The sequence below is a fragment of the Amphibalanus amphitrite genome, unplaced genomic scaffold (assembly GCF_019059575.1).
Source record: "Amphibalanus amphitrite isolate SeventyFive unplaced genomic scaffold, NRLGWU_Aamphi_draft 000058F_arrow, whole genome shotgun sequence".
Classification (NCBI taxonomy): Eukaryota; Metazoa; Arthropoda; class Thecostraca; order Balanomorpha; family Balanidae; genus Amphibalanus; species Amphibalanus amphitrite.
This window is the reverse complement of record NW_024881554.1, coordinates 163,413-183,462: the sequence shown is the minus strand read 5'-3', so window position 1 is coordinate 183,462 and position 20,050 is coordinate 163,413. Positions and strand designations below refer to the sequence as shown.

General features: G+C 55.1%; 1 protein-coding gene across 3 annotated transcripts in view; it reads right to left on the bottom strand.

Moving 5' to 3' along the window:
• The window catches only part of LOC122378333 (disco-interacting protein 2-like), a 73,759-nt gene that overhangs the window by 40,656 nt on the left and 13,053 nt on the right, over positions 1 to 20,050 (bottom strand). For 2 of the 3 annotated variants that reach the window (XR_006256005.1, XM_043359287.1), the window contains exons 2-4: positions 12,104 to 12,175; positions 3,133 to 3,192; positions 944 to 1,027 (exon numbers count right to left, since the gene is read on the bottom strand). Coding sequence is in view for 2 of the 3 variants with exons in the window: in XM_043359287.1 (XP_043215222.1) it covers positions 944 to 1,027; positions 3,133 to 3,192; positions 12,104 to 12,175 (216 nt within the window). In the remaining variant the exon portion in view is untranslated. The remainder of the gene's footprint in view (positions 1 to 943; positions 1,028 to 3,132; positions 3,193 to 12,103; positions 12,176 to 20,050) is intronic. The other variant, XM_043359289.1, reaches the window with a different exon arrangement.

The following is a 20,050-nucleotide window of genomic DNA, read 5'->3' as shown; positions in this document are numbered from 1 at the left end:
CTATGTGCGTTGCAATGAAGCCAACACGGTGAAGCCAAGCCAACACGACCATGGCCATTCAGGAGCCTAGTTCGAAGTGTTCCGGGATCGGAGAATGAATAGTCATCTATGTCTATCTCTGTTCGTGATCTGCAATATCAACTCTCGGGTCACGCTCTCAAACAGGAGTCACGCATCACCAGTCGTGAAGTCGCACTCTCATAGGGCTTCTGTCACGTCACGCAGCTTGGTTTGTATCCAAAATAATTCAGATAATAGCCTCCCACACTATTCTACCTGACATCACATCGATATGCGGCACCGGGAACACTAACCACCATCATACCTAGCCTGTAGCGCTACGATACATGGCGTTAAACACACATCAGCCAAGCCGCTACACCGAGCGCCAAAACAACATCCCACCCAACACACACAAAGAGACAAGGCGACAGTGTCGGACCCTGCAGACACCCTACCCTACCGACCACACGTACCGCCGGCAGACACAGGGCGCGTGCAGCACGGGCGGATCGCACCCAAACAGCGACCAAATACAGACAAAGCACGTACAGAACACGGGCCAAACATAGCAACGACAAAATATACACTGTCATATTTCTGTCTGCACCAGCCGACACAGCGACAAAGCGAACAGACAACTAGGGGGAGGGAGAGTTGAGTGCGGCATCCTAATGACTAACAGGTGCCACGTCCTGCAAATCCATGAAAAGGTTCCACGCAACCCAGGAATCCTCCCATCATCCAAAAAAGCTCATATCATGATGGTCACATAGAGGTTGGCATTTTCCTCATTGACTGGCTAATATTCCACCTAAAAATGATGCCTGATAAGTTGCGTGAGCCCACCGCAACGTCCTTGCAATAAAACATACCCAAGATGTTCAAACACGGTCTTCAATCAAACACCATGTCCGAAGCACCTTTTATGCACTTCACTCACCTGAGTGGTACCGAGATTCATTCCTAGTGACTCGTCGCTGTGCCCGCCGTCGTGCTCGGCTGCTGGGACTGGCGGCTCCCTCGCCTGTGGACCGACAGAATACAGTCAGCTTTAGCATACTAAGACACGCCGCTAACGTCAGACAGTGCACCATACACAAAACGGCGCGGGGCGGAGCGTCAGGGCGGGGGCAGGGAGCGGGAGGGGGACCACAGCCGTGCACCGACCGTCGGAATGTTTCCAGTTGGGGTACAAGGCCACGCGGGCGGGCGGGCGCGACGCCGGCGGACGTGAGCCGGCCACGGCGTGCACAGGGCCGTGCGTGCACTGTGCACTGTGCAGCGGCGGAGCGCGGCGTCACATGACATCATCAGACAGCGCCTGTCTGTCGTCAGAGGGCGGCGGGCGAGACAGGCCGGCCGCCGGTGGTCTGGCGACGGACGAACGGTAGGGCACATGGGCAGACGGACAGACGGGCGAACGGACAGGCGGATAGAGAGATCGGAAAGAAAATACGGTCGGATGGACAGGCAGACGGACAGACGGGAGGACAGGCTAACAGACAGACGGACGGATGGACGGACGGACGGTCAAACAGACAGACATAAAGACGATCAGAAGGAAACACGGACAGACTGGTACAGACAGGACGGACGGAGGGACAGACGGGAGGACAGACATGTCGGTCACGCGGGCAGTCAGACAGGCCAGTCACCGGTGGCCCACCAACTATCGAACGCCGGCGCACTACGGTCCCCAGTACCCGACCACGCCCCTCACTTTTCACTACCCAGAGACGGTAGGCGGGGCCGGCGTCGTGACCAGCCGGTGTGACGGACGCGCCGGCTCCGGACGGACAGGCGCGGCGCCATCACCCTGATGAGGCCCGTGTGACCGGCGGCCGTTCCTCACCATCGACGCGTCGGTGCCGACACGAGAACGGGCCGCCGCTACGTGTGCCCAGACAATGACGGCTCACGTGAGCACGTCAAATTGCACATGTGTGCATGTCTGTCTGTACTGACATCCAAAGGCTAACTCTCATTAGTCTTTGTTCCCCGACTTCTTCATCGTCGAAGAGAAACCATTTTGATTTACCCACATATTTGAAAGGCACTTTTCAATTGGCATTGAGTTTCCGTTAGAAATTATGCTTCCGCACGGCAAGGTTACGGCGTGGAGTTGGTAACACGGCGCGTGAGAGATAGCGCGGTACGCCGCGAAGTAAGATGCAGGGTACGGCGATGATATGGGGCGCTGCAGCACGAGGTACAGCGTGGGGTACGGCGCTGGGGGCGGGGTACGGCGCTGGGAGTGGAACGGCGCGGACGCCGGACGGCGGCGGAAGCAGCTCTGGGAACGCCGCCACCGAGCCGTGAGAGCCGCCTGGCCCGTCCGTCCTGACCACGCTGTGACGCATCCGCCGCCGCCCCGTTCGCTGGACACCGCACCGCGCTGGCAGTCTGCAGATAGCGCTCGACGCCGGGAAACTCGGGGTGACACTCGGGCTGATATTAGAGACGACACTCACAATGACACTCAGACGACAGCCAAAACAGAGCATGCAGCCACTGCAGCGTGCGCGCGGGCCGGGCAGCCGGGCTAGCGCTAGCGGGGACGGGCGTTGGCCAGACGGGAGCGAACGCGGCCACATTGTCAGATCGAGCTAACGGCAACAAAACCAAACCGAACCAAAGACAGAAACAAAAGGTTGAACGCACACAACGAAGACACGAAACGCGTCCATGGGACGACACAATGCGGGAACTCACTAGACATAAGGACAAATTCACCAGCTGCTGTGCTGGCAAAATATGTTAGGTAAAACAACCGAATAGACGATCAACCATCAAAATATAAGATAAAGAACGACAAACCAAGATCTCAATCCAAAACAAACGCAAAAAACGTCGACAAAAACAAAACTGCACATAAAACTCTGGCAGCGTAGCAGGCAGCGGGAAGGGATGCTCTCCCAGCCACGTAGTTATGTGCACCCATAACTACGGGTGCAGCATACCAGCTCAGAACCACAGCTCATCGCAGCGACTTTGGCTGCAGTTCAGGCCCAGCTGCAGCTGCCGGCGGGACAATCCAGCTAGCGGGGAGGGGGCATGCCGTCCCGTCAGCCGGGCAGGGGAGGCGGCACGGCACTAGGACCGACAGACGGACACACAAACACCTCCCACCTGTCGGGGTCTTCTGTTGGCGGCTCTGACGCGGCAGCGGCACCGGAGGACTACTGCTCTCTGTCGGAGCCGGCACGCACAACACACACGGGAGAGGTTAGTGGGCGGACCTAGCGCAGCATTGTGTTAGCCAACGAACGTACACAGTTCCCACACGTATAGTGACCACTGCCCACTACAGACACATTTTTACATTATTCAATATATCCGGTGCCTCATTCCCTGAGGCAGCCAGTCCTCCCCAAGGAATAGTGCTCATCACCACACACTTCCAATGATGGAAAATACCTAATGTCTATGTCCCCACAAAGCCCTCAAACTGTCCAGTGTTCAGTGCTCATCGCCATCACGCTTTCAAAGCGTGAAGCATGTCTGATGCCTCTGCCCCTCCCCAATCAACTTCCCGGACTGCCCATCACCTGTCTCTTGTTCAGGTCAGCTCACCAGCCAGACAGGTAGGTGAAACTACCGCCGAAAAACCCACAATAACTCACCCACCAATTATGTTTCTCCAGTATGATAGAGACGGATCGAGCGCGAGTTATAACGATGCCGACACGGCCGGTTTTTGGCCGGCCACAAAAACCTCGTCACAACCATGGCCCGTATCAGTGCGAGTGACACTGACACGACGTACGACAGGTAAGCCACTGCAAATCCGCAGCCGTCACCAGCCCAAGAGGTCAACGCCCTACGGTTGTGACGCAGACAGTCACTCAGTGAATAAGGCTATTGCTTAGCAACAATTCAGGCGAGTTGCGTGCCTTCAGAGGTGTCTTACTTCGGTGACATTGCCGGTGTATCTTCTGTAAAGCAGACCCATTGCGTGGACAAGACCCACCTCTCCAAATCTCCCCGTCCAACCTCGTCAGTCGTCGGATTAGTATTCGGGCCACAGGGTCGGTAGCAGGCCCGCGGCTCCGTGCCATGCCTCCACTTGATCCAAGCTGGAGCAGGCAGCTCAAAACACCGCCCTCTAATTGACCGTCCATGTTGCCTCCATCAGTCACCCGGGAGTGGACAGAATAACGATAGATGCGGTGACAAATGGATACACCGTGACGGGAGACGTGACGGCTAGACAATTTGTCATAGCCTGCAGCGTATGCTTGCACACCTGGGAGGCAGCAGAAAAACTGACGTGGATACAGGGCAACTGCTCCAAAGTAAGAAAATGCGGCCACTCCTTTCCCTTCATTTTGAACTCGCGCACTGACCACCTTTATCACCACGCCCATTCCCCGCCAGCTTCTCCCCTCATATTGGTGACGTTCGACAGGTAAACAGTCTGCCCCTCCTGGCACTACCGCCCTACATCCATCCATCAGCACAAATGGTGTCGTGTCCATACGCAAATGACGTGCACATACACTCTCTAACGGTTTGGGCTGCGTGACGTGACATGACCGGTCGTCGGATTCCTCGGTCGTCACGTCAGCACCTCAGCAGCTGCGGCTAAAGGCAACAACCAGCTCAGCACTCATCCCAGTGCGCAGCTCAAAGTCCAGCTCAGCACCCAGCTCAGCGCACATTCCAAACTAGGCACGGCGACGACAGGACGACCTTTGGAACCATTTCATCCGTGCAGGTGCACAGGATGAGTTATGGATAAGCTCATCTTACATAACATGTCTCCAAGTAAAACTTGCTTGCCTGCCCAACAGCCCTTGAGACAAAATTGACGAGATAATATGAAAGAAGAAACACAACCGACATTACATACTGTAGGCGTCATACAGCGACCGTTACCGTGCAGAGACCACCGACTCCCAGCGGCACTCCACCATGCACATAACCTGCGTCCACGGCCGTCACCCAAATCGGTCCGGACAGCCGTCCGTGCATTCCTGGCAGTCCCTGACACAGCGGTGTGGCGGCTGACATCACAATGGCAGGCGGTCGGTGCACGACAATGCCCCGACCGACACGACTGGCCACTGGGAGTGGGTCGGGGAGCGCCAGACAGTGGTGTGTGCCGCCGGTCGGGGTCACTTCCGACATGACACGTCACGGTGACGTGATGGCATGGATGGTAGGAGGTCAGATGCCTACTGGCATGCATACCAGACGCATCGTAATTCGGAGTAAAAGTGATCATATGTTGACGGAGTGCTTTTACAGTTCCTGTTCCTCATATTTTGCTCATGAAATTGAAGGGGTCACGGTTTCAGTCCTTTGAGCCTATATCAGCCCAGATTGGCAGTCTCCAGTGAACGACATTGGTTCGACGGGAGATCCATTCGACTGGCTCCTCCCTGACAGCCGGGTAGTCAGCAGCCGTGTATCTCGGACAGACTCCCCGCCGAGTCGTCCCGTTCAGACGTCCCACCGACGGCCATGTCATGACGCCAAGGACCGCTCCACGATTCACCGCACGGCGGCGCGGCACCATATTTGTCCGAGCACCCGCACGCCGACTTCAGGTCAGGTGCGTCTGTGATGACCGTCCATTCACCGGTACAAATCGACCGTTCAGGGGACGAGCCAGATCCGGCCGATGGCCGCACGTCCTGCTGAGATCCATCTCGCGAGATCCCGCTGCGATCCAGACGGGGGATCTGCCTCAAATGGACAGGGATCGATGGCAAACGGAGGTGGTCTGTGCATGGATCTCCGGATGCCAATGAGCATAACAACTTCCGATGAGGGAAGACAATCAGCGATGCATGGCCATGCGAATGAATGAATGGATAAATGAATGAATAAACGTACCCAGTGATGGACGATTCGCAGCAGGTAGCAATAGAATCCTAGCAAAGCTAACCAAACTCAATGCAAAAGCTGATGAGTAGCATGCCAGTGTCAGAACATTCGATCTTCAGTTAGTGCGTGAGCCCAATCCAGAGTTCCAAATAGGGCATCCGCTCAATCCTGGCTTCAGTCCACGCCCGTGCGCCCGGGAGAGCCGCCAAAGTTGGCGTTCGGTTTACGGTCGGCCGGCTAGTGCCACTCTCGCCCAATCAGCTGACGCTACTCGGCCAAATCAGCTGAGGCCGGCAGAATACGGGCCGCGGGGGTGGGACGCTCCAATCGGGACCAGTGCCGCCGGGTCTGAGCCACCCACGGTCAATACAAACTAACTGCGAGATGCTGCGTCCCAGCGGGCCCAGGCGGCGGAAGCAGCCGAATACGGACCAACAGAGGTTATTTATAGCTGAAGACGGTTCGACCCAGCATAGAAAAGTAGGCGTCGACGCATCTGCTTCCACCTACGTCAGCAAAAATCTGTTCTGACACCGCCCACACGTTTATCTTCCGTCACCGCCATCCGTGCCAACTGCTTGTCACCCATATAATGCGCAACGACAGAGTGACACCACACATCTCTGCCATACTTATACATGGCAGTGATGCGGTTATCTTCCGTCACCCTCGCCACACTATACAGTACACAGCCAGCATTAGCGATATTAGAGCCTTGAGCGATATATACCACCTCACGCTCAGACCTCAGACCTTCCCCAGAGCGTTCTCACGGCTCGCCCCAGCGAACCCACGGTACTCGGGTCAGCGCCTGAGGCAGTCACGGCTCCCGTAGCCCCCGGATCGGCCGCGGTCCCTCCTTGGTAGATCGGTGGTCCACCCGCTTGCAGAAGTGTCGGGCCGGGGGCGGCGCCTCTGGCAGAGACGTGGGATCGTTCCCAGCCCGCCGAATCGCCTAGTAGTGAGACCCAGCAGTCAGCACTGATCCGACCTCAGCTGACGACACCCGGCTGAACGAAGGAAGCCGCGGGCAAGTGGGACGCGAAAAGCCGGTGACGACTGCACATGACACAACTGTGACCTAAGGGGACTTCAGAAGACTAACGACGACCGCCTTCTGTGGCTGCCGGCAGTACAGTCAATAACTGCAGCTTGTGATATCAGCACCCACATAAAACTCACATAGTATTGCCTTGGAAGTTATAACTTGCTGTGACTGAAACCCTTTAAATAATGCAGGTAACGACACTAGCAGCAGCCCATATGCCCTATCCCACCCCTCATGCATTCAGGGTTCGTTTCACTTAGAAAGGTCGTTCAAATTAACTCAGAAATCATTAAAATACAAATGACGCTCACCAAAACACAGTTCTGGCGTAAAAACACCCCACCTCCCGCATATTTGAAAGTCGGTTTAATTAATTTCCATAACATGAATCCATAACGCTCGTTAGACTGAGTCGATCAGCAGCGTTAGGCCAGTTCCACAGGTCGCGTGCATGAGAGGAACAGCGGGAGAGTAGGCGTGTGACTGTTTGTGCCGCCGCTGGACGGCGTCTTGCGTGCGCGCGTGCACTTTCAATCGGGGGCGCACGCGCTGGCCGGCCGCCGGCGTCTGAGCGGGGCCCACCTGGGCGTGTCTTCAGGGCCGGACGGAGCGCGTGCAACAACAGTGCTGATAAAAACACTCGGCGTCGAATCTCGACAGACAATCTGAGGCAGCGAGCGACTGGTAGCGGTTGGACGGACCGTCGCCGCCCACTCCTGCCGAGATGTCGGCAGTCGGACTGACAGTCGGCAAGCAGATCTCGTCAGGACCAGCGCTGAACGCTGGGCGTAAGCTAAGGAGCCGGCAATCGGGCTCCTAGACAGCGCTGTAACTAGGCTTGATCCTAGAAATTGCCAACATTTACACCTCTGCTTCTAATTGTATCACCTTTCTTATTCTAGCATTAACTAGCATACCTACCCTTCACAATCACATTTTCTACATCCCATACCATATCTGCGGAGAAATGACATGTCGTCTATTCTTGGACCAAACGGGAAATCCTCGATGACATGAAGGCGTCCCGATCCTCCCCTTTGCTCCACGGAGCAGCTCATCGACATGTCACGAGTTGTCTCCTGTCCGCCCCCTGCCAGCGCCCCCATCGATACCCTAGTAGCGAACCGGAGATCACCGGGCTGGGGCAGAAGGCACGCTCGATGCACCCAAAGGGGTGAGTCGGGCGCGACGCCAGCTAACGTCGGGGAGGTGGAGATAAAAATACAGTCGGTCTGTCAACAGGGAGCCCGAAATACATCCGTCAATGGGAGGGTGAAGACAGGGTAGGAGCTGTGGAGCGATAGAGCCGTTCTGAGTTGATCGAGTGTGACCTATCCAGACTATTGCAGACAAGTGGAATCTCCGGCCCTCTGATGTTGCCAGACAAAACACGGTCGGTGAAGCAATACATTGTTCTCCTGAATTGCAAATGCAATGCAAGCAATACATTGTGCTTCTGTGCTGCAAATGCCAACATCCGCAAGTCCTGTACCAATTTTTTTACACTAAAAAATACTGTATCAGCACAAAATATTACCGACGAAGCCCAAACCCTGACCGAACGGCGATTTGGGGAGCAGTGGTTCGGCAGCCCGCGCACCTTCACAGCAGGGGGCGCAGGGTCCCTCCCGTCGGCAGGTTAGGTGCTTCAGCCCGTCCCGACCTTGAGAGCGACCCACCCTTTTACCACCGGCACATAGCTCAACCCAGACAGGGTCCGGCCTGAGGTTCTCACACTGACCACTTTCGGAGGCTTCCATTTCACACTGCGAGGGTCCCGCTCCCCTCCCCAGGTCTCCCGCACCGCATCACCATCAGAACGGGTTCCTATTCGCCTCACAAAGCGTTTCTCCAGCGGCGCTGATCACCGGGCCGACGTGCGATTAGGCTCCCGCTATGTCTTCCTCCACTGCGGACAAAACCGGCCAACAACTAAACCCGGCACTAATCACCCGGGAATGCTGCGTGGCCAAACGAGCCACGACTGACTGCACGACCACCGCTGCGCATCAATGAACATCGTCATTAGAGCTCACCAAAGCCAACGCCACTAATTTCTCGAGTTCGGGTCGAGTCTCAATCGGCGCCGGTTTATGCGGGAGCGGAAAAGTTGAGCGATCAATCCATCGGCCTAATCTCGAGTAGCCGAGCCGGTAGCCGGCTGGCTGGGCAGCTCATTAATCAGTCAGCGCGTGGAGCTCCGTGGACGAGAGCCAAGCCAAACGGAGGGGCCGGGGGCGGGGACGGATCACTGCCGCTTGCCGGCGCTCCCAGCTCCGCTCGCAGGCCGTGGCAGCTAGCTCGGTTCATGAGCCATCAGTGGGTATTTAGGGAACACTTGGTTGTTTACTTTCGGCCACAAAATCTCAAAATATCAGTGTGGTCCGTACAGTGCACGTTATGTAACCATTCACCTTGTCGGCCTCCTTTGTTTTGATCCCCTTATCTTCACAGAAAACGGCAAAAAAAAAAAACATGAACAAAAGGAACCTTGATTGTGAGGGAATATATTTCTATCAACACGTGCAGATCTCAGCCTCTGTCACATTAACGAATCTCACATCTAAACCCATGAGTCATTACGTCCTCAGCGACCACACGCGCCTCCTCCCTGTCGGCACGCGTGGATACAGGACGGCTCGACAGTCGACACTGTAACTACCCGCCCGTCACACGGCCACCCTGCAGACAAACCCGGCACTCGCCCGACCGGCAGCAGCGCAGGCACCGTCCGCAAAAACTGGACCTGGCAGCGCGCCGGTCTGCCAGGCGGGAGGCGCTCGGACGAGCTGTGAACCAGCGAACGACCGGCCGACAGCGGACGAGCGGTCGGTCGAGCGGGCGGACGGATGGACGCGTGGCGCACCGCACGTCCCCGTCAGGACGGACAGGCGGCGCGGCGGCGCGCCGGTCCATGACGTCAGCAGCGGGCCGTTCAACCCCCGGCGGCGGCGGCGGAGCGCGCCTTTGTTTACGCCGGCTGCCGTCCGCCCACGGTCTTCGGACCGATCGGGGCTCGCTCCAGGGTTACGGAATCCTTGGGGCCCGGCAATCGGCATGGTATATCTGAGACAGAGCTGAGAGCAGAGCTAGTGAGAATCTCTCACAAAGGGACAGCGACAGACCTTGAAGTCCAGAGCTAATCCATTCAATATCAAAACAACTGTTCCACTAGCTCGTATTCGTGGCTGGCACGAGTTCTAAGGCCGCTAATGACTGAAACTGTCCTTGTCACTAGCGATCCGCTCCAATCTCCGTCAGTCCCTCTAGACACGATAGTGAACGAGCACCATCCTCACAGTCTCCTCGATGACAGCTTAACCCGCGCCCTGCTGGGGGGGGTGTTTGAACACCCCCCCCCCTGTGGTTTTTCGCGAATATCTCAAAAACGGCGGCGCGGAGCGCCGCCGTTTTTGGTACACCTTATCATACATCAATTCTACACATGTTGTGAAAATTTCAGACCAAGGTCATTCAAGGTCAGGTCACCAGGTCACTCGAAGTGACCTCACCTCATAAAAAGTTTCAATGTCTGTCATAGCTACACCGAGTGACCGATCGCTTTGAAACTTTCAGCGATTGCTAAGAGCATTAGCATGTACAAAATGTATATCTCAGAATTTTGATATCGATGACCTAAGGTCAGGTCAATTTTGCGACCTCACCATTATAAGTCAATGGGAGAAAATTGAAATGCGCCTGTTTTGGACGAAAGACATTATAAACACTCCCAAACACTGAATTACAAGTGGTTTAGACACACTGAACATGAAAATGGTGTCTGTGACCCCTGTTTATGCCCTGAGGTCATCTTAGGTCACGAATGGTATCTAACAGTTTTTCGCAAATAACTTTTGATAGAGGCATGCTAGAGCGATGAAAACGCCTTAGATGTGTTCAGCTCGACGATACGGATCGACTGATATGCAACATGACCCTTTCCGGTCAGGTCATGACCTTGACCTGAGGTCAAATTTTCAAGTTGACCTTTCAAGGTCAAATTATAGTTCGTTCGATGCGTCTTGACGAGAGGAACACGATGCCGGTAAAAGTAAGCTCGTACAATGCTTGGGTCAAAAGTTATTGCAGAAAAACTGTTTCCGAAAAAATCGGCTATTTTTGCAGTTTTTGCCCCCTGCAGGCAATACCGTTGACGTTAGGTCAAATCTGAGAAAATTACCCAGAAAGGGCGTTAATAGGGCTATGGAATGCGCTTTTCCGCGGCGCTGTAGCTCTATTGGTTCCCGAGTTATGCGTTGGCTTGTTGGAAATTTTCGACATTCGACCTGGAAATCGGCGAAAATTTGCCTTCAATGACCTCTGGTGACCTGACCTTTGACCTGACCAAAAAATTGACCGAAGTGATTTCCTCATTATTTTTGACGCTCTTTCGAACGCCGCCTTCCGCGTATCGCTACGTGGCCCAGGAGCCGAGTTAGAAGGGGGGGTGTTCAAACACCCCCCCCCCCCAGCAGGGCGTGGAAATCCAGGACCCCCAGCCGGGCGCGGGTTAATCAGCACCCGCCACCGGCATCAGCAACTCTCTCGCTCGCCGTCGGCCGACGACCGGCACTCTCCAGCGGGTCGGTCACGGTCGCCCACTCGGTCACCGCCACTGGACAGGCGGTGGGAGCAGACCCGGACAGCGGGTACGCATCAGGCCGTGTCACCAGCTAACTACCGGTAAAGGACGAGCCATGGTCGCACGGACCCAACAGCAGACTGGAGAGGCGACTATGCCACCACGCTAACAGCATAATGCGTACTTGCATAGAGTTCATTGATGAAGCAAGGTTTCCCCCACAGTTCTTATCAATCGTCACGAACCCCCATGCGAACGGAGAGTTCTGTAAAGCCCCGGTGCAGCGGTTCTAGCCCACCCACCCACTAGCACCAACAAAGGATCGTAAATGACTCACCCACCAGCCCGCACAACCGCGCGCGGTGGCTGACACCATCCTGCGGTGAACGCCCCCTACGTCACAGCCCCCCCTCTCAGTTCACACTTCACACCCACTGGGTCACATCCGTATTAACACTGCAGCCATAACGGATCGGGACAGTCACCCGCGCAGACAAACGCACAAGCCGAATCCCGATCCATCAGCTCTAAAGGCGGACCAGTTTTTGCTCGAGGCACTGACGGCCGTCAGGCAGCCTGAGGTGCTTTCCCACGAACGCCACTAGATGGCACTGGCAGGAGAGGGCAGATGTTCTTACCTGACTGACCAGGCAGGTACGGCGCGAGCAGCTTACTCCGCTTCTTCTCATAGCCCTTCTGTGTGATATCACCTGAAACGAGGAACACAGCCGTCAGCAACACACGTCTAAATCCATCGTGGAACACGTGTCTAAATTTGTCACCGTGCTGGCGACAGCGGCGAGGCGCTCACAACGAGACAAATCACCCCATTTGGCGACACGACGCTCGTAACGAGATAGGCAGGATTTGGAGCTGTAATTGGGGCTCACCAGCCGACTGGAGCTGCTGTTTTTGCACGCGACGAGTGGTACCTGCGACCGAACAGCATCGGCGAGAATGAGATACGCCAGGGCGCGCATGACGCGCTCGGCTCACCAAACAAGGACGTTTTGACTGAGCCGTTACTAATTCGGGCCGAGCGTGTATGCTAATTCCGGTCGGCCTTGCCTTGTGGCGCCGCCGAGCTGCTTTCCATGCGTGTGTCGTCCGCGTCCAATGGTCTCGTCTGTCACGGCCTGTCGCGTCGGGTCCCGGCACTCGGCCTAGCAAACCTCCCTCGGTCCTGACCTGACGACGCCCGCTCTCTCTACCGAAGTCAGCGTCCTTCACCTCAGCCGCTCCCTTCATCTGCCATTATCTATTCTTTGTCCCTTCTCTAACGTTTATCCCATTCTCTGTCCTCTCAAAATCACCGCTCCCGTTCTCTATCCTTCTCTATCTATCCGTCCTGTCTTCTTACCTCCTCCGTAGCCTCTCATGTCATGCCCTTGTCCTCTACCCAAACTCCCCTCCCGTAGCACCAACCAGTTCCGTCACAATTCACTCTGGCACTTCCGGCTCCCCTGCTCTCTCCCTCTCTTTCTCTCCCCTTCCCTCTGTGCCGACACCTCCGCTCCTCTTCCCGACACCTGAGCTCCCTCCACCCACCCACCTTCGGCACCATCTCGCCTGTGTCGGGTCACGCCGCGTCAGCTACAGCAGACAGATGGCCCTCCACTGGAGACCATCCCGCGTACCGCATCACCCTCATGACCTGGCTCAGTGGCGCCTTTCAGATACTCGCCTCGGACGCCTCCTCAATGGAACCTCTCTGTTACGGCCAGACATGCCGCTTATTGTCGTCTCCATCACTGTCAGGAGACGCTCATCGAGAACCACCTCTTCATGAGACGACTCTGAGGCTCTTGCTTCTTTGAGCTCTTCCCAAGGAACCTGGGAGGACTCTAGTAGAGACGGGGATAGGAAACAGCAGAACCATATGGGATACTAGCAAACACCATCAGACTGTGTGAGTCCCCAGGGCACGGAACTCAACACGGGTGAGGCTGAGGGAGGAGAAATCGAGCCAGCAATGATGTAGCTGAAGACGAGATAAACCGTGAATTTAAGAGCGGTATTGAGGCTCCAGATTCCTAATTTACTTAGCAGTAAAAGTTATGTAAGCTGATAGCTCGTACTGCCCAGAGTTCAAGCAGTAACAACTAACAATCCAGCTATTATCCAGCTTGTAGAGCTGGCCAGTGGACAATGGACCTCTTTGACAGCGTCCGGAAGTCTAAGTGCCATATCACTCCCAGTCGTAGCTTTCAGCAGAACTTACCAACAACAACTAGTATGAACAGGAAGCGCTCAGTCAGAATGCACTTCCCCGGACATGTCGCGATTCTAGGCATCCGGTGAAGCACGTCAGTCATACGCTTTTCCAGTCCCCGCCCACACTGACACGTCTACGCTCTAGCTCAAGATACCCGCGAAGCGCAACGCTTTTCGTCCGTTACAACGCAGTTTTGCATTTTGCAACACGTGTTTTCAAATGTCGATCTATTCGGTCATTTCATGAGCATCAGCACATCTTTTGAATGCAATGAAATCAACAAGCAAAAGGCGCCCATCGTCAACCGTCTAGCCGGTCATGCTGAGTACCACCCGCACAGCTTCCCCCAACCAATTCCCAGCCTCGGGTACGGTTGTCGTCACCAGCACTAACCGCGCCCTGCCCGGCGGGCCATCGCAGTGGGTCCCACTCTGGCTCAATCTGGCCCTGTTAGCGCCCACAGCGGGGCGGAAGAGCGCCTCGTCCCGGCCCGTTCAGCTCCATCGGCTGTACCCAGGGCCGCTGCACTGGGCAGAGCAACGACACAGCGGGAACGGGGACGAGCAACGAGACAGGAGACAGCGAGATCGTGCGACAAGACAGCTGAGAGTGCGGGGATGGGAAGTCGAGATCTTCATGTTGTAAATAAGAGACTGGCTAGAATGAAGAAAAGGGAATTAATGGTATGCAAAATTTGAAGTAAATACGCAGCCAGCAAGTTTGAAGCACAGACGTCGGTAACTGATACAATACAAGTCCCTGCACCAGAAAGACATGTTCACACCAGGCTTCTACCAACGACTTGTATTGATCCAGAGAGGCAGCACCAGTCGATTCCGCCTCTCCCGGATCACAGAGGACATCTCCTGCGCTCCGCGGGTCGGCCATCCGACCATCTGGTACGGCACATCGACCGACCCCGTCTGACCCGAGACCTGACCTGCTGACCTCTGACCGCCACATATGGACACGCCAGAGATCACCGCCCGTTACGACTCGGTGTCTGGAGACACGCTGACGGGGCAGTGAGCAAAAAGTAAACGGCGGGCCGAAGGTAGATTGCTGAGTCAGGACGCGACGAATTGAGCTAACAGTGCGAATGCTGGGAACGTTTGGCAAACTTGCTCGTGAAGTAGGAGCCAATGATGGTCTTCAAAGGAGTTTTGCCGGTCATGGTGAATGAATTATTCAGGACTTCAGAAACCCCTGAATACAAATTTATGATATCTATGTTGGCACATCTAGGACGAGCAAATATTTCATTCGTACAGGCGTTCGCGATTTATTTGTGATTTTTTCATGCATCATCATCATCATCACGTTTATTAAGAAACAAAAGAATACACAAAATCAAGATAAGTAAGAACTGGTGCAAAAGCACTCGAAAGTGCTTAGTTCGCATCTTATTGCGAATTTATATATATAATTATATATTATATATATAATTGCATCTTATCTATGAGCCGAGCATTCTTTTCAGCAACGCACAGAATCTTGAATTCCGTTACACATCGCAACAGCAACAGACTACGCGGCAGCGCGCCACTCCTCTATCGTCCCACCATCTTCCACACCATTTCCGCATTGGAAATCCCAAAGGAACCCCGACGCGGCGCAACTTCGGCGAACCAAACACTACCAATCTCCGGCCGTCGCCGTATCTCCGCTCGCCGTTCACCTTCCGCGCTCCCGTCGGCGAGGGCGGGGGCGGGGGCGGGGGTGGTGGAACGTTCGACCCGGTCCACTAAACCGTTCGTCTCGCGCTGGCCAACTCCCTGGGGATGCACAGACCCGGTAGTGCGTGCGTGGCCTGCCAGTCAGCGATGCCCCGCCGGAGGCAGGCCGGCCAGCTGCCAAATATTTACAGCGAGTGGCGAGGGTGTTCCGTCCGTCCCGGGACGACAGCGGACGCCCGACCTCCGCGAGCGTCGCGCAGCAACACAAACACAGTCTGATGTGGCGCGTCGCGGCGCACTGCGGTGTGCCACGCGGGCGACAGCGCGTCAGAGCCCCACCGCAGACGTAGAGTCGCGTCAGCCCGCGGTGAGCCACGCCAGCTGTGTGTATGTGTGTACGCGTAAGCGTCTGTCTTGGTTGGCAACGCGGAGCGGCAACGGTAGGGAGGGTGATCTGTCACAGCGCAGGACAGGGTATGGTGAAAGGGGCTCAGTTCAGCCAAGCAAAACCACTATCAGTTGGTCGGACATCAGTTCCGACAGAAAAGCTTCGGGAAATGAACAGTACAAGGCTATCTATTCGAAGCCATGTCATGGGATGACATCACCAGTTACCGAACACATAGACGGCTGCAGAAACTCTTAAATCCGTGCAACGAAAAGAACAAACACGGTAATCCTTGACACCCAACATACTCAACAGGCACTTCAGGGCTAGCGATGGGCGACTTTGTGAAAAGCTTTCATAGCACGAAAAGAAAAGACACTCGCCACAGGCGAGCAGCTTTCGTCCATTCTTCAACACCGTAAGACAACACCAAGACGAGCCGCGTCGCCCGGGGACAAACCTCATCGTCAGGCGGCAGGCATCCCATCTCGGGCAGTGAAAGCGGTCAGCCAACACGACCCGCCTGCTATCAATGACATCTGAGCCCACGCAGAAGCTGCGCACACCGCCCGCACGTGCGCGAAGTGCGTGCCGCGCGTACGCAAAGCGCGCCTGACATACGCCGAGCGTTCTTCGCGAGCATGCCTCCCCACCCCCACGCTCCAAAGTATCTAGTGCACAGGTGAAGATCTTCACACTTCCTGTAAAAAAGCTGGCGCTATGCTCAAATCACGGCGCATGATGTCGTCAAGGCAGTTAGCTATCGGTCAACTCGACAGACATTTGACCAACGCCCTACACCTGTCTCTTCTTTAACGATCCCACATGCAGTAGCCAGCGCCTTGTCAGTCGATAGCATTACCAGAAGTCTGTCGGGTATCGCTGACGAACAAATGATCACCACGTCAAATAGCGCAAACACTCCCTCTGCAGTGCGTCTCACTTCGGGCTCGATCCCGGCCAGCTTCAGCTCGATGTCAGACATTGATACGCCTCAGCACCTCTCTGAACGTTCTCCTCCCAACCATCCGCGAAGCTGTCTGACCCCGATCGGACCGTTGAACGCCGAAACACCCGCTGCGCGAACTCGGCCACTGCACGGGCACCAATGGTACGACCATCAGGCTCCTCGTAATCCGCCGGCTATGGCGGCTTAGTGCCAATAATGTCCAGGGCCTGTCAGAAGCAAAGGTTGCGAATGAACGATCGATTAATGCCAAACGGCGCCCTGATGCAGATTTACAATCCTTACAGCGGTACCAGACACCAGCGGTCCTTACCGGGTCCTGCTGTCCATTCAAGCCTCCAACAGCGAGCCGACCGGCCGATCGTCAATGGGCAGTTCAGTTTCAAAGAAGGGAAAGGCCATCATTGTGCCCGAGCATTTACCATCACCCATAAGCAGTCATAATTCCTCTTCCATTCACATCGATATCGTTTAATCAGACGCACGCACTGAGCCACCACCTCTTCAGGAACGCAGTAACGCACAAAGAAACCCCACCCACCCACTCTCAGCTCTCCCTTCTACCTTCTCCCTTACGCAGCCGTACGGACGTCCCGGCAGTCCCAGGGGCCATCTGCAGAGCCACAGTGGCTCAGGACGTGGCCGGGTGTCAGCGGTCGGTGCCAGAAGCACAAATCAGCCGCGCGCGACCCAGTAACGCCCAGACCACCGCCGCGGGTCTGTGCGTGTGGTCTCAGAGGACAGCCGGCCAAGACGGACTTGGGGAGTTTGTATGAGATCCCTGGAGAACGGTTCAAACTGATGACAATCGCAGAGTGCACACACGCACAACTGATGGAATCTTATGCTGTAGGCGATGTTACAAAACTGTATATATCCATGGTTATCCATAAATCTGGTTTTGATGAGCTATATGACGATGAGCTGCCTCATAACCAGCTGATTATTTGGCAATCATACAACAGCGTTGTGTTTCATTCAGACACTTTTCACAGATCATCGCTCCTACCAACCTCGCTAGGCTAGGCCTCCAGAGTAACCGCTCACCACGTCACGGCCCCGTCACCGTTCGACACTCGAGACAGGCGTTCGGAGCAGGTGCCAACCGGGTCAAGTGGCCGGAGCAATTAGAGGATGACAGGCGACGGACAGTGTGTCCGGTTGGCAGCGCGGCATACGCCTGTCACCGGTGATCGAGTGACACAGCCTGAGGTGTCGTCGATACGTAAATGAGTTCCCGTGAAGCTCACATGGAAGCTCAGCTCTCACGCGTGAAGCTCCACGGGCGGAGCTCCCGTAAAGCTCACGGCAGGTTGTTTGTTGTTTTTACATCGGACACATCAGGGAGGGCCCTGGCGCGCCGACAACATTCAACATTTTAAATAAGCTTGCGCTATCTCTTGACTATCAGACAAACTACACCTTTCTAAGCAAGAATATGATCTCTCAGTCTCGTTAGGACAGAGGATCATGAAAAACGATTACATATTTTTAGCACGTACTAAGGCTTTTATTTATGCACGCTACATCATATCAAACGAGCGGAAGACAAATGGAGCACCGCAGTCCCTTCTCAGCATCAGCATGCAACATCGCAATCAAACTTCCTTTTCTGGGCATGTGTGATGTTGAAAAACAGCCTCGCTATTTCCGGGGGAAGTTTCCGTTTGGAGCAAAGCAAACAAACGAGACAAACTGTCCTGCGATGCATCTAAAAATTCATATCACAGTCCTAGTAAGGCAACATACATTTCGCATGAGCTTCGCAGATAACTCTTATCAATGAAAACTCACAAACACTGTTGAACATCCCGTATAAAAATCTGATCATAAGATCTCCTAGCAGCAACACGTTTTCGCATTTCATAAATGTTGGTTATGAAATTCTGCACCATCGTCTCTCACCTCCACACTAAGAACGAGCACAGAACAATTCATCCGGCCATGGCCGCACATTTACCACACAGCGCTCGGGTGGCATTGGCAGGGTTCAAGCACACCATCAATTTAGATCGCTGTATGACAGGCCGGCTCTGCGGCCCGTACGAGAGGTGGCTCTCAATTGGCCGGGACCAAATGGTGGTCGGCACGCTACGAGGGGTGGGCGAGCCATATGGCGAACAGGGGGAGCACAGTGTGGGTGTGCGCGAGGGAAAGGGAGAGCGAGCCACTGAGCTGATTTAGGACATGGGGAAGCGGCCGGACGGGGTTCGGTGAGCTCTATCGCGCCGCAGACCAAAAGCACGCGGAGAGAGACAAAGGCAGGTCCGTACAAAGCAAACGCCGACACACGGCCCACACCTAGCCCTGGCTGACGCCGTCATACATTTTTCCTGAGTACAAGCGGAAACAGCACCAACATTCGGCCTTCGTTGACCCAGATTGAGCAAAAGGTGAGAACACAAGGCGTCACTTAGCCAACCACGCCGGTCTCTCTCCATCCAACCACTCAGTTTCACTTTTTATCACGAAATACCACCCACGTAAATTGCCTCCTCGCTGTCGCTCCATCCTTAGCAAAGAGATTACAGACACACTAAAGCGAGTTCCGTGGCCTGTTCAAGTACACTCACGTTTTACCTGTAATTGCCGGCCCAGGCGGCAGTGTCTGTGGATATTGCGTCACCGGTGAGCGCCCTGACAATTAGCGTGTTAGCGATCCGGCAGATAGTAGCACCGGCCCGCCGGCCAGCCGGCCGCTTACATGTCCGCCTTTTTACCAGACGCCGGTTTGCACCAGACCGGCGCAGTCTCACAAAATGGGAGCGGATACGTGGGCAGTTAGGATCCGTTTAGGACACCCCGAAATGGGAGGCCCGGGACATGCTGAAATTCAAATGGATTTCCGTCCTCACTACTGTCTTAGCAACAGTCCTTAGTCCTTACTGTCCTTACTAGCAGCGCAGCCGTAGAGGAGCGGGGGAAGTGTGTTGACCTTTCCACGGGCTGTGCTGCCCTGCCAATGAAGGTGTTTCACGTGCCCTTCCGCCCTTTGTTCCGAGCGCCGACCGCAGGGCTGCAGGGGCCACTGCAGAAAGGTGCGTCCGGGACGGCGTCTTAACAATGGACCACGGCCGGCCTTTCTTGGCAGGACTGAGAATACGAAGAATAAGGAGATACGTCCGGCCTTAAAGCCTGTCTGGTTTTTTATCCGGCCTTTCATACTATCTGACCTCTTGCTGAGAGTTGACGCAAACAAGGCACGAAATAACACTTCAAATAGCGGTTAGCATTATCTCAGACCTTATCGTGAAGAGACGCCGATGCTGCTGAACTTAGAGGAAAGATCGCAATGAAAGTCACCGTACGACCTAATCTCCGCATAAAATCGATCACCAA